The sequence below is a fragment of the Oncorhynchus tshawytscha genome, linkage group LG10, assembly GCF_018296145.1.
Source record: "Oncorhynchus tshawytscha isolate Ot180627B linkage group LG10, Otsh_v2.0, whole genome shotgun sequence".
NCBI lineage: Eukaryota > Metazoa > Chordata > Actinopteri > Salmoniformes > Salmonidae > Oncorhynchus > Oncorhynchus tshawytscha.
The window spans coordinates 59,702,438-59,717,130 of NC_056438.1; the positions used below are offsets into that span (position 1 = coordinate 59,702,438).

A 14,693-nucleotide genomic window follows, 5' to 3' on the forward strand; every position below is an offset into this window, starting at 1 on the left:
GTTACAAAACTCAGAAATAGAGATTTAATTAATGCCTTACCTTTGATGATGTTCATATGGTTGCACTCAGAAGACATTCATTTATTCAATAAATGTTCCTTTTGTTCGATAAAGTCTCTTTATATCCAAAAACCTCAGTTTTGTTTGCACGTTTTCATCAGTAATCCACAGGCTCAAACGCAGTCAAAACAGGCAGACAAAAAATCCAAATTGTATCTGTAAAGTTCAGAGAAACATGTCAAACAATGTTTATATCCAATCCTCAGGTTGTTTTTAGCCTAAATGATCTATAATATTTCAACCGGACAATAACGTTGTCAATATAAAAGGGTAACAAGAAATGCACTCTCTCGGGATTGCGCATGAAAAAGCTCTGTGACACGTCCACTCATTCAGACTGGTCTTACTCCCTCATTTATAAGAATACAAGCCTGAAACCATTTCTAAAGACTGTTGACATCTAGTGGAAGGCATAGGAACTGCAAATTGAGTCCTAAGTCAATGGATTTTGTAATGGCATTGAATAGAAAACTACAAAACCAACAAAAAAACTACTTGCTGAATGGATTTTTCTCAGGTGTTCGCCTGCCAAATCAGTTATGTTATACTCACAGACATGATTTTAACAGTTTTGGAAACTTTAGAGTGTTTTCTATCCAAATCTGTATTGACAGAACATGTGGACTAATAGATAGATATAGACACGACTGTCTAACATGGGCCGCAAGATCAAAATATCAACGTATCGCTAAGTGTTGACCTATAGATAACAGTCTTTGTAATGTATGAGTTATATGCATATCATATCTTCTGGGCCCGAGTAGCAGGCCGTTTAATTTGGACATGCTTTTCATCCAAAATTCCAAATGCTGGCCCCAATCCTAGAGAAGTTAATATGAATATACACAGCCTTGGTCATTTGTTTAAACTGGTAATAAATGATCAACTGTAAACAGAGATTTGCCTTTCTCACTACTATCGGCACATCAACATCAATCAAATGATATTTATAAAACCCTTTTACACCAACACTGTCACAAACGGCTTTACAATATCAATGAAAGCAGTAAGTATTAATGAATCCTCCTTTAAAATATTATTCCTAATGTCTCTGTTGCTCTTCCTGTAGGATCAGAGGTTAGGCTGAAGACTGAGCTCAAGACTGAGCCCTATGGGATGTTCTTTGGCTCCCATTTTGGCCCGCCGTCTAACGACACTAAACCAGGCCTGGTGTCTGTAGCCATCACCCTGAGACCAGCAGCTGCTGAGGTGAGTATTTCTGTTCTTTTGGCTTCACTTCCCCCTGCTTTCATAGAAGATCAGCAGGGAGGAAATGGTCTAGGTCCTTTTTTAATGTTTGTTGGTTATTGTTGGTAGCTTATTCCCCTTTTTCCCATAAACGTTTCACCTCAGTCATTTCACTACTGGTCAAACATGTAACGATTAAAACATCACCAGGCTTAATTGTAGGAGTTGAAGCCACTTCTTTGCTCTCTCTGTACTGTGCATGTGCCAGTGGCTTGATTGGCAATATCTACAACATACATTTTAATGTTGTGTTTTTGTTCTCAGAACATCACAGGTGTGGTAGCTGCCATCTCAGAACTGCTGTGTGTGAAGATCCCCAGCAGCTATGAGGTGAGCAGCACCCCGGGCCCAGACAGGGGGCCCCTGGCCATGCTCAGCGGCCTGAGGGTGGGCCCCCAAGGAGGCCTGGTGCACCGGCCGGGGGCCCCCATGATGTATCCGGGCCGTGCTGGTGCTGGAGACATGGGGGGCCCTCACGGAGCCCCAGGCCAGCTCATCAGGCCTGGGGGAGGAGGACCACAACAGAGGATGATGATGCAACAGCAGCAGGGACATCCACAGCAGCACATCCGCTTCCATCCTGATGGACCAGGTGAGAGACTGGGCTACATCCCTGCACCTTATCGCCCCCTTATGTCGAAATACAGACATAACAGGGGAGGTGTTTCTGCTCTTGTGTGCTTGTCTTGAAATGAGACACTGCTGAAATTCATGTCCATCCAAACCTGTTTGTTTGTTAGTTTTCCAACTTACTTTTCTGAAATTAATCATGTCTGTCTTCAAGCACAACACCACGGTACCTTTTAGAAATGTGCATGGCAACAGAATATATATATAATATATATTTACCTTTATTTAACCAGGAAAAGCCCATTGAGACAGTCGATTTTACAAGAAGGCAGCAGCAATCAATACGACATCAGATTTAAAACATGCACAACAATATAATTCGGCCTACAAGAAACATTTACAATCCTCGTCATTGTTTCCCCCCTCGTTGTCCATTTTCATAATTAGCCCCTTTTAACAATGTTTACAAATGGTCTGTTTCTTCGGCCAGCGAATCATTATCCTTCTGTCAGGGGTCTAAAGGCTGTGTGTGTCTGGCCCACCAGGTAATGATTGGGATACGTAATGATCACACAGCGATACACACAACTAATGAAACTGAGTATTCCTCCTTCCTGTGCCTGACCTCACTCATACACACACACACACCTGCGTATCGCTGCTGTCAAAGTGTCAGACCACAGGCCTAATGAATGTGGTCAGTTAGCTTGGACCCATAGACCACAAACAGCCAGATAAATGATTAAGTTGACACCTCATCAGTGGGGTAAAGATATAGGATATGCCTCTCAATTATCTAGTGGTAATTGTCATGGGGTCTTATAACAAGGAGGTTTTTATCTTTAAACCGATTTCCTGTTGTTCTAAGACAATTGCATCATGGCCAGCTATGGTTCTCGCAAAACTAGAACCAAAAAAATACTATGATCTTCACTAAATCTAATCCATAGAAGGGTCCTTAGGAGGAAGGATTGTTGACATATATTTGACATTTGGATCTTAAAGCATAATTGAGAAATAGTGAATAGTTAGAATATTTGTGACACAATGTTTAATCTGTACGTTCTACAAAACAAAAGTTGGTGTCATATGAAGCTTTACCGCTTTCTCTGTGACATGAGTAGTATTTTGATGCCATTAGCACATTTCTTACATACATTTATGAATATTGAAAAAATATAAAAATTCATTTTGAAAATATACCATTTTTGAGTTTGCTAATTTGTTAATATATTGTTGAACATAATATACTCTACGGACATATTGAAGTTCCAAGGTGGGACAAGAACTGCCTTTAAAACGTTGTAAAAATCAGGCGTTTGAAATGGTTATTTGGTCCAAAACAAGACTGCAGCAGAGCTCCACTCATTTATTTGAAGTAATAAACCTAGCAGCAGTACTGCACTGGCCTGTTATGCATCTACCATAGTTGGAGGAGCTGTGTCACAGAGAGCTGTCTGTGTGTTTCAGGTCCAGCTGCAGTCAGAGGCCCTCATCAGAAGACCCCCGGCAGCCCAGGCTCCAAGCCCCAGTGGTGCTGCCACTGTAAGGTGGTGGTGCTGGGAAATGGAGTCCGCAAGTCCATCAAAGACCTTCCAGTACACAAACAGGTAACGTACCGCCAGAGCTTTCATGTAGTCAATTACTACATGTTTATCAGGCTGAACTCATACATTACAAAGACTGTTATCTATAGGTCAACACTTAGCGATACGTTGATATTTTGATCTTGCGGCCCATGTTAGACAGTCGTGTCTATATCTATCTATTAGTCCACATGTTCTGTCAATACAGATTGATCAATTACCTTGTTGTGATGATGCCCAACCAAGCCATGATCTAAATGGGTTGATTTACTATCTTCTTGGCCAACCAACCAACCCAGTAAAAGCCCTTCTCTCAATCAGTCAGTCAGCCGTGGATTACTGTTTTTAGTCTGTTTCTCCAGGGGGCAGGAGAGTACAGACGGGTCATGACCAGAGGCTCAGACCTCACTTCATATGATGGATTAATCCACATTATGCCTTTGGGGGTACACACACACACAGACACACACACACTTCCGTACATGTCCGTACACACACGTACTATAGAGCCTCTAATTATGCTAATCCCCCCCCATTGGAGTGAAATCCATATCGGTGCAATTAGTGGTTTAAGCGGTAGCATGCCCTCCAACTGAAGTCTGGGGAGTTCACAAATGGTTAAACCCTGATTCATTTGAATATTGGAGCTGTTTGATTATTGAATAAACCCTTTTAGCATTGATGAAGGTTTCTGAATGGGCATCGAGTTGGTCTTTGATATCTCATTGAGCTCCCTCGCTACATCTCCTAACATGCCTGGCTTCCCTCCTCTTCTTCAGGAACAAGAAGGATTGTTGCGTTCCGAGGGGAACTTGGTCTTCTGCAGCCACAGCTGCTTCCTCCTCTACTCTGCTTCCTCCTCCTCCTCGTCGCAGGCCAGAACCACTACAGACTCCAAGGTTTGTCCTACTAAGAATGTCCTACCAATACCTACCAATTCAAATACAGTGGGGCAAAAAAGTATTTAGTCAGCCACCAATTGTGCAAGTTCTCCCACTTAAAAAGATGAGAGAGGCCTGTAATTTTCATCATAGGTACACTTCAACTATGACAGACAAAATGAGAGAAAAAATCCAGAAAATCACATTGTAGGATTTGTAATGAATTTATTTGCAAATTATGGTGGAAAATAAGTATTTGGTCAATAACAAAAGTTTATCTCAATACTTTGTCATTGCCAACAAAGGGTATTTAACAGAGGTCAAACGTTTTCTGTAAGTCTTCACAAGGTTTTCACACACACTTGCTGGTATTTTGGCCCATTCCTCCATGCAGATCTCCTCTAGAGCAGTGATGTTTTGGGGCTGTTGCTGGGTAACACAGACTTTCAACTCCCTCCAAAAATGTTCTATGGGGTTGAGATGTGGAGACTGGCTAGGCCACTCCAGGACCTTGAAATGCTTCTTACGGAGCCACTCCTTCGTTGCCCGGGCAGTGTGTTTGGGATCATTGTCATGCTGAAAGACCCAGCCATGTTTCATCTTCAATGCCCTTGCTGATGGAAGGAGGTTTTCACTCAAAATCTCACGATACATGGCCCCATTCATTCTTTCCTTTACACGAATCAGTCGCCCTTGTCCCTTTGCAGAAAAACAGCCCCAAAGCATGATGTTTCCACCCCCATGCTTCACAGTAGGAATGGTGTTCTTTGGATGCAACTCAGCATTCTTTGTCCTCCAAACACGACGAGTTGAGTTTTTACCAAAAAGTTATATTTTGGTTTCATCTGACCATATGACATTCTCCCAATCTTCCTCTGGATCATCCAAATGCTCTCTAGCAAACTTCAGACGGGCCTGGACATGTACTGGCTTAAGCAGGGGGACACGTCTGGCACTGCAGGATTTGAGTCCTTGGCGGCGTAGTGTGTTACTGGTGGTAGGCTTTGTTACTTTGGTCCCAGCTCTCTGCAGGTCATTCACTAAGTCCCCCCGTGTGGTTCTGGGATTTTTGCGTTCATTTTGAATCCATGGGGTGAGATCTTGCGTGGAGCCCCAGATCGAGGGAGATTATCAGTGGTCTTGTATGTCTTCCATTTCCTAATAATTGCTCCCACAGTTGATTTCTTCAAACCAAGCTGCTTACCTATTGCAGATTCAGTCTTCCCAGCCTGGTGCAGGTCTACAATTTTGTTTCTGGTGTCCTTTGACAGCTCTTTGGTCTTGGCCATAGTGGAGTTTGGAGTGTGACTGTTTGAGGTTGTGGACAGGTGTCTTTTATACTGATAACAAGTTCAAACAGGTGCCATTAATACAGGTAACGAGTGGAGGACAGAGGAGCCTCTTAAAGAAGAAGTTACAGGTCTGTGAGAGCCAGAAATCTTGCTTGTTTGTAGGTGACCAAATACTTATTTTCCACCATAATTTGCAAATAAATTCAATTAAAATCCTACAATGTGATTTTCTGGATTTTTTTTCTCTCATGTTGTCTGTCATAGTTGAAGTGTACCTATGATGAAAATTACAGGCCTCTCTCGTCTTTTTAAGTGGGAGAACTTGCACAATTGGTGGCTGACTAAATACTTTTTTGTCCCACTGTACATGAGGCACTTTGGTGTGCACAAGAATCAAAGGCATGTAAAGGTGTTGAAGATTGCATAATATGTCAAGTCAAAGCTGTGTTGAATCCTCTTTGTGCCTCTTCAAAGCTGTGCCTAGAATGAATGAATGAATTGAAATGTGCAGGTCATCATTACATTATTGTCTTCTGCAGGACACGGTAGCCCTCCTGTCTCCAGACTCGGACCAGAAAGTGAGCCTGTCTAAAGCCCTCCACCAGTACAGCAACAACATGTCCTCTCTGGATGTCCACTGTCTGGCCCAGCTCCAGCTCAAGCAGTCCCCTCCCTCCACCTCACCCATCCCCTTCCCCCCAGCCAGTGACACCCCAAAGACCCCTAAGACAGAGGCCAAGTCAGACACCATCAAAGTGACGGTGAAGCTGAAGGCGCGGGGCCCAAGGGCTCAACAGGAGGGCTGGCACCAGGGGAAGAGACACAAGGGTCTCCATTGGAGGAAGTGGACAGTGCAGGTGGTGGTGCCCAGAGGAAGCTCCCAGCTCCCTGATGAGGACCAGATAGATGAGCTGCTGAGGAAGCTGGGAGCGTCTCTCCGCCCCGGGGCCAGTCTCAGGGACCAGCGCCGCTGCTGCTTCTGTCACCAGCTGGGGGATGGGGTCACCGATGGCCCTGCCCGACTCCTCAGCCTGGACCTGGATGTGTGGGTGCACCTCAACTGTGCCCTCTGGTCCACCGAGGTAGGTAGCCCAGAGGATAGAGAGGTGGAATGCTGGTTTCAGATCATTACTACCATCCACTACAATCATGCCCCTTCTTTTATTAAAGTTCTATTGTGTTGTATATCTATTAACGTTGTATTGTTGTATAGGTGTATGAGACGCAGTCAGGCGCTCTGATCAATGTAGAGCTGGCGCTGAGGCGGGGTTCGGCGGTCCGCTGTGCCTTCTGCCAGCAGATGGGCGCCACCAGCGGCTGCCACCGCCTGCGCTGCACCAACATCTACCACTTCACCTGCGCCCTGCAGGCACACTGCATCTTCTTCAAGGACAAGACCATGCTGTGCCACGCCCACCGACCCAGAGGCTCCACCCACGGTGGCTCTGGCCACGTCCTGGAGCACGAGCTGCGCTGCTTCGCTGTGTTCCGCCGTGTCTACATCCAGAGGGACGAGGTGAGGCAGATGGCCAACGCCGTACTGCAGCCCGAGCTGGGCTACACCTTCAGAGTGGGCAGCCTGGTGCTCTATGCCGTGGGTCAGATCACCCCGTCCCAGATGGCCGCCTTCCACTCGGCCACAGCCATCTTCCCCGTGGGCTACGAGGCCTGCCGCATCTACTGGAGCATGCGCCATGGCAACCGTCGCTGCCGCTACCTGTGCTCCGTAGAGGAGAGGGAGGAGCAACCGGAATTCAGCATCCGCGTCATTGAGCAGGGATACAAGGACCTGGTCCTCACTGACTCCACCGCCAAAGGTGGGCTGGGATGGATTTGTCTTAGGCCAGGCTTTAGATTAGGCTTGTCTAGTGAAGGTGGGCTAGCTAGATTGGTTTTATGACATGCTTAGTTAGCCTTGTTTTGGCTATAGCCTCTGCTGTTTATGTATCTGGGTTAGCTTAGACTAGGCTTGTTTCTAGTTCATTTTCCCTTTCAGATTCTGTTTTATGACAATAAATGTGTTCTGTAGGAGTCCCTATAATATATAATCTATGACCCTGCTGTTTCCTGTCTGCCCATCAGGAGTGTGGGATAAGGTCCTGGTTCCGGTGGCTGACAGGAGAACTGAAATAGGAACTTTGAAACTCTTCCCTGTCTATCTGAAAGGAGAGGACCTGTTTGGGCTCACCGTGTCTGCAGTTACCAAGATCACTGAATCGGTTTGTATCTGTTTTTAGTTTAATTAAAACAATTTAGATTTAGATTAAATGATCAATGTTCAAATGGCGCTATAGGTGTCTGTAGCTGCCTATTTAGGTAAACGACTCTTAAAATACCCACACCATACTGTATTGTAGACACTGAAGTGAGGAGTGTTCCAGTCTCATTTCCCTATGCTGTTGGTTGTGTTCCAGCTCCCAGGGATAGAGGCCTGTGACAGGTATACCTTCCGTTACGGCCGTAACCCTCTGATGGAGCTGCCTCTGATCTTTAACCCCTCCGGCAGTGCCCGGGCCATGCCCAAAACCAGCTCCCCATCCACCGCCGTTGTCATTAGGTATTGTGGAATTTCCACGACAATTTAATCTGTGGATTGAATGTACTTTGGTTTAGCACAAGTGATCTTTCTATAACAATATGTAGGCTTTGTTTTGTACTTGTTTTGTTAATTGTACTATACCCTCCTCTACACACACACACACACACACTCTCTCTCTTAGGCCCCAGCCGGTATCCAGCACCACCAATACCTCCTCCAGGTGTCAGAACACAGCCCAGGGGGAGGGAGGTGTACCCCACACCAAGCCTCCCATGGTGCACCACAGGTCCTCTCAGTACCGCTGGATGAAGAGTGAGTGGAGGGCCAACGTCTACCTCGCTGCCTCCAAGATCCAGGTGGGTCTACTGGACATGATCTTCTATGTTCAGCTCTGTAGCATTCCCCTTCTAAAGTAGCAGAGTGAATATGACACTGAAGTATGACAGCACGAGAGTAAGGGGACTTACTGTTGGACGTGGACAAACTTTCTGGTTGCTGTGTCCACAGGGCCTGGGTCTATATGCATCCAGGGACATAGAGAAACACACCATGGTGATCGAGTACAACGGAACCGTCCTCCGCAACGAGGTGGCCATCAGGAAGCAAAGGACTTACAAGTCTCAGGTAGAAAAACATTTATTTTTATTGTTTTTTACTCAAGGCTGTACTAATTACTGTGTTGTGGAGAGGGAAGGCTGAATAATACATGTTTGCTATATTATCTCATGTGATGATTCCAGTTGGTCTAAGTGGTTACTTTTCTCCTACAGAATCGTGGCGTGTTCATGTTCCGCATCGACAGTGAACATGTCGTTGATTCCAGTCAGACAGGGGGTCTAGCAAGGTAAGCATATTCTTTACAAAAGTCAAAGGAAGTAGCCTTACTGTGTGAACCTTGGCTTCTGCAGGCCGGAACAGCTAATAGGAGCAGGAGGCAGCTTGAAGTACACCCCCTGGACAGGACGCTAGTCTATCATATAGGGCCTTGTTGTATTGTTTACATAGTCACATTCCATCTGATTCACATTCTAATCTTAACTGATTTATTTGTCGCTCAATGTCAGGATGGTGGTGCAGTACTTCATTTACAGGGCTCCGTATGTAGCCTCGAGTCTGATTACACAGAATGCACAATGAACCTCTCATTCAAAAATGTTATAAAACATTCCGTCATAATGTGCAATGCTACGTGTTTGTTTTCTTATACAGGTACATCAACCACTCTTGTACCCCAAACTGTGTCGCTGAGGTGGTAACCTTCGAAAGAGGTTATAAAATCATCATCACCTCCAACCGCAGAATCGAGAAAGGAGAGGAGGTGGGTTCTTTTTCCTTCCAATTGAAAATCTCTACATATGCTATGAATGGCGTTTTCATTGTCATCACGGTTTTCTTTTCATTATTTTCCAGCTTTGTTTCGACTACCAGTATGACTGTGTGGACGGCCAACACAAGATCGCCTGTCACTGTGGAACAGCAGACTGCAGGAAATGGATCAATTGAGAAAAACCTCAAATGACAACAACAAACATAAATGCATTCCTTGCCATATTATGCAGATTCCCTGATCTCTGTGTAGAAAGAGAGAGGTGCTTCAGACTTTGTTTGAACGAGCAGAAGGCCTGAGTAAACCCTAAGAGTGACGCGTGAATGGATTCCCATGTGTGGAAGCATAGACTGAAGATGGACAGAAGGAAAGGGTGTGGAAAGAAACAACAGCACATAGACATGTGATTTGTGCCATATTACGCGAGAGGATGGGTTTTGATGGAAGGACTGTCAATGAGTGCAGCGTCTGTGTATTAGTGAGATGATATACAGTAGGGCACAGATGAGAATCCACCAGCGAATGAGGCGAGCGCACTGTGCAGGGCGTGGACCCTATTGGTTGTTAAGGGCAGGCCCTTTTGTTTAAAACTTTAAATGTAAAACCATTTGACTAAATGTAGACATCACTGAATGGGGAATGTACAGCAATGACTACCGCGAAGGGAATATTAACTTGCACTAAAACAACAAAAAAAAGACACACGTACACACAAACTTTAAGATACTTGATTCCATGAGTCAGTTTTATCATAGGTTTCTGTCATGTGATTTGAGTGAAATTCGAGAGGACGTTTTGTATTTATTATTGAATGAATGAATTTTTTTCTCAAAATGATGAGACAGTAAAAAGAAGGTTTAACTGATATTGTTTTCTGAAGATTGAAGAAATTATGTTACTTGTGTACAAATGTATATAAAGAAAAATATAGGAATAACTGACCAAATACTACCTTAACCTTCTTGATGTTTGGGTGTTTTTTAATTATTATTATTTTTTTTTGTCATTGCAGTTTATTTAAGAAGGATGTCATAATATCAGTTTCAGAGTATATATTATGATTATTCTGTACAGAATTTGTAAAATAACCACAATAATTCACAAAGTATTTTTGTTGTATTAAAAGTATGGTATTGTAGCTTAGTGTTTTTGTGATTTACACGTACTTTGACCACTCAAAAAGAAATATTTTTGGTGACTGAGTGTGGAAATTAGTTATTGGTTAAATAATAAAAAATGGTAAAGACATCATTCTGACATCTTTGCTGTTAATCAGGTTTGATTTTATAGAGCTGTGAAAAGGTTTTAAACCACCCAAACACAATTTTAACTTCTTTTTAACCCAAATATGTGTAGGAATATAACCTTGTTTTTTCTGTTGTTTTTTTACATAGAAATTGTGTACAGACGTCGTATGACATTGCTTACTGCTTCAGGCGTTTGAAATTAAAGTGTACTGAAAAAATAAGATAATGTTTCTTGCAGAGGAAAAGGTCGGGACATTTGGTGGTGCTACATTTTGAAAAGAGATGACATTCTACTTAATCAGAAATGTATGTGATATTGACACATCACAAGCCACATACAGTAGTTAGATGTTTTGCGAGCACAATTTCAACTCGACTGTAAAATATTGGAGACAGTCTTAGAACTTGTAATGTATATGGCATGTATTTTTTTAACTTTCCGAAGACTCAATTGTATATATTTTCTCAATGAATGGTTGTAACAAAATTGTTTCTTGGATATTTTTCTTCTCTTGTATAAAATGACATCGTCCTACCAGTGTGTTTGTGCTACATTTTTCTTGGTCCTGTAGTCTCAAAATGTTTTTAAAAATGCATTTAGAACTGTACAGAGAAATATGAAGGTTGGAGTTTGGAATTGAATTTAGAAGCATTTACAAAATAAACTATTTTACATCTTAATTATTTTGTTTGTGCCTTCAGAAATCGCACACATCTGCCTGACCCATAGGAAGGACCCCCTTGCAATAGACTAGGCTAGAGTATTGTAAGACACCCACTGGCCAAATGTGGCAACTACAGCTCCACCACTTTCATCACCATACATACACATTTTGTTAATATTACATTCATAATATATTATTTAACAACTGAAGACATCGGTTAAAAAAATATAATCTATAAAAGTATGGCCTGCCATTAATTAGGTCCATGTTTAAATGTATAAACGAACTGAAACGAGAGCTGTTGGAGAGAGCAAAAACGTAATCGAGGGCAAACAATGCATTCTATCAATGAGGGGGGCTCATGCATCATCTATTCTACGTACATGCTACAGATGAACTGACGGAGAAAGAATGGCTGAGATCTGCCTTGCTGTTCAAAGGATAGCAGCAAAATATCCAACTGGAGGCTACTTGTTTTGCTCACGTTAACGCACACACTGCATGTAAGAAAGAAAGAAAGAACTTGTATGTGTTCCATTTCAATCATTGTCCCGTTTCCTATTCCTTTCTGAGTTTGGAGATCTGAAATGGTCAGCCAGTGAAAGTCCCCCCCCACCCCTAACATATCCCTTTGAATAAAATGTGATGCTGTGCTCTGCTTTATCAATCAATGTTTATATTTGTGGAGGAAATGGAAAAGGTAGGAGTTAGGATCTAGGGAAGGAGTCAATGAAATAGGAATCAATAATGAAGCCATGCTTTACTGACATCTGTTAGTGAAAAGCAGCGCGCTCAGTCTTCTTGATGTGAACACACCCCTTGTCTGTAATGCGTCGGTAGGCTATACTTCCTGGTAAATTAACTAGTTTCTTCTAAAGAACGTTGACTTACAACTTCGTTTTCAGATAAAGACGTATGGTATAATATCACGCAATTTACTCAAACTCGTTAAAAACAAAGAAAACAGGGTAATTCGTCTGAAAATGGGAAGCACCGTGATGGAGTCCAACAAGAAGGATATGAAAACCTCGAAGAAAAAGAGAACACTACGCCTAAATATGCCAGTAAGTTCGTAAATTATAGTCTGTTGTTTGACACCTACAGGTGTTTGTTGACGTGGCATTGTGGAAAGAGTAGCTTGTGTGTGTGATTATCGCAGTGAACTGCATGATCTGTGTTTGTAATGTTGCAAAAAATGTAACTTTCAAGTATGTTCATGTGTCCGCATTGTTACATCAATCACCCGGGCATCTTTTCCAATTCACAGCGTCTAGACCTCACAGTTGAGGTAATGTTTTTATATATTTTTTGTAATGACATAATCAAAAACAACATTGTTCAGGTTGCCTTTTTTGACAGATTCTTTTCACAAACCTGAACTTTGGACAGGCATGAGATGATGCTAGTTTTCCCCCCATTTAAAAAAAAAATTTTTAACATTTTTTTAACACATTCTTATTTTCAATGACGGCCTAGGAACGGTGGGTTAACTGCCTTGTTCAGGGGCAGAACAACATATTTTTACCTTGTCATCTCAGGGATTCGATCTTGCACCCTTTCGGTCACTAGTCTGAACGCTCAACCACTAGGCTACCTGCCGCCCCAGCATCAAGTCTTCAAAACATGGACTCAACATCAGCTATTCGCTTGATTTTGGGGGTGAAATGTTCATGTCTATTCACATCTCAATTTCAATGCAATATGCCATCATCATTTTCATCATCACTACCACAATCAACATATGATGCATTGAAATCATGTGAAAGACCTGAAGCCCATCCCATACTCAGACTTAAAACTCATCCTGTACTGGTCTATTTACACAATCCAAATACCACTGAGGTCTAATCGGGCCTTGATTCATTCCTTAAATGCACCAGCATTGTTATTCCGTTACTGTTATTCAGTTATTGTTATAATCAGTTACTGTTTAGAACAATTATTTCCAATCTAGTTGGCTTATGGGCAATAAGGTATTTGATGTTTTTGTGTGAGAATAAAGAGGAAGCTGGGGAAACAGCTGGAAACACACTGCTCTGGTCTGCTCTAAACCACTGAGTCATGATGCATTGTGTCCCTGCACCGTAACTAAGGGCAACAAAGAAGCTAGAGAGAAAGTACTGATTTTATTGGATTTCAGAGTATTATTCTGGTTTCCCCTTGCGTCATGTTCTCTCTGCTCAAATGAACCAAGTCACTGATCGCATTGGCATCATATCAGCGTGTTTAACCTGAAACAATGGTGAGCAGTGAGCACTGTGTACAGTCTTGTTAAACCAGGCTAGCATCATTATGGGTTTTCTTTGTTTCCCTAGACAATATCTGATATATTTATACTATGTGCATTATCTAAGCTTGCATTTTCTATATTAAGAAAATGCCCCAACATCTGCAGAGCAAATAGGCCCTAAGTTATTTGAATGACGGTGCTGACTGCTGCTACATGCATGTTGCTGCACCTCATTGGTCTTCTTTGGATGGCATCCAATAGATCCCTGGATCCCTGATCCCAGGAGTAATGCATGGATTAAAAATGCCTCTAGATGTGTAGACGCATCTGCTTTTCCACGCAACTACATTTGTTTATTGCTATGAATTATTGCCCTTTCTCCTTTTTAAACATGATTGACTTGCAGAACTTGAAAGTTATACAGTAGGTCTATACGGAAAGCTAGGGTAAATGTATTTCCTGGTAATGTGATGCCCCAGTAGTGGTTTAACACGTTTCTCCTCTTTCAGAGCTTAACATGTCTCGCCGGAAGCAGATTGCACCTAAAGCCTGAAATTACATTTTGGTCCAGTCAATCACTCTCTGGATGTAATATCGATAGTCCATTTTTCTTGTCAAAATTGGCTAAAAGCCTACTCTGTCTGCAGGATGTAAGTGCTTTCGCCTTCCCCATACTGGACGGCAAGTCTGGAGGCTCGGGCAAGGATGGCTATCCAAATGTAAATGGTATTTTGTTCATACTCGTGGTTACACACAATTAAGTTGTTCTTGACCGACAGCAATGCGCTTCTCACCTTTACCCTTAATTTTAAAGGCCCAGTGTGGTCCAAAACATGATGTTCCTGTGCTTTATATATATTTCCACACTATGATGTTGGAATAATACTGTGAAATTGTGAAATTATCATAATGCCCCTTTAGTGTAAGATTTGTTTGAAATTTCAGCCTGTTTTGGTGGGATGGAGTTCTGGCCTGCCTGTTGACATCAGCAGATGGTAAATTAGTTAATAGACCAATTAAGAAAGAGTTCTAAACCTCTCTGCCAATA

At 42.6% G+C, this 14,693-nt stretch overlaps 2 protein-coding genes across 5 annotated transcripts in view; both read left to right on the top strand.

The window, feature by feature from the left end:
* The window catches only part of LOC112260547 (histone-lysine N-methyltransferase 2C), a 118,848-nt gene extending 107,417 nt beyond the window's left edge, over positions 1-11,431 (top strand). Inside the window, exons 47-59 of the mRNA XM_042329583.1 lie at positions 1,130-1,269; positions 1,573-1,900; positions 3,349-3,488; positions 4,244-4,363; positions 6,177-6,719; positions 6,851-7,454; positions 7,720-7,856; positions 8,052-8,194; positions 8,358-8,532; positions 8,684-8,800; positions 8,947-9,020; positions 9,386-9,494; positions 9,587-11,431. Of these exons, the coding sequence (XP_042185517.1) occupies positions 1,130-1,269; positions 1,573-1,900; positions 3,349-3,488; positions 4,244-4,363; positions 6,177-6,719; positions 6,851-7,454; positions 7,720-7,856; positions 8,052-8,194; positions 8,358-8,532; positions 8,684-8,800; positions 8,947-9,020; positions 9,386-9,494; positions 9,587-9,679 (2,723 nt within the window). The 3' untranslated portion in view covers positions 9,680-11,431. The remainder of the gene's footprint in view (positions 1-1,129; positions 1,270-1,572; positions 1,901-3,348; positions 3,489-4,243; positions 4,364-6,176; positions 6,720-6,850; positions 7,455-7,719; positions 7,857-8,051; positions 8,195-8,357; positions 8,533-8,683; positions 8,801-8,946; positions 9,021-9,385; positions 9,495-9,586) is intronic.
* Positions 11,432-12,198: 767 nt separating this feature from the next.
* Positions 12,199-14,693, top strand: part of LOC112260549 (5'-AMP-activated protein kinase subunit gamma-2) — a 38,336-nt gene continuing 35,841 nt past the window's right edge. For 2 of the 4 annotated variants that reach the window (XR_002955027.2, XM_024435746.2), the window contains exons 1-2: positions 12,199-12,479; positions 14,293-14,364. Coding sequence is in view for 3 of the 4 variants with exons in the window: in XM_024435746.2 (XP_024291514.1) it covers positions 12,399-12,479; positions 14,293-14,364 (153 nt within the window). In the remaining variant the exon portion in view is untranslated. Of the gene's footprint in view, positions 12,480-14,292; positions 14,372-14,693 lie in introns of all 4 variants that reach the window. The other 2 variants (XM_024435749.2, XM_024435748.2) reach the window with 2 other exon arrangements.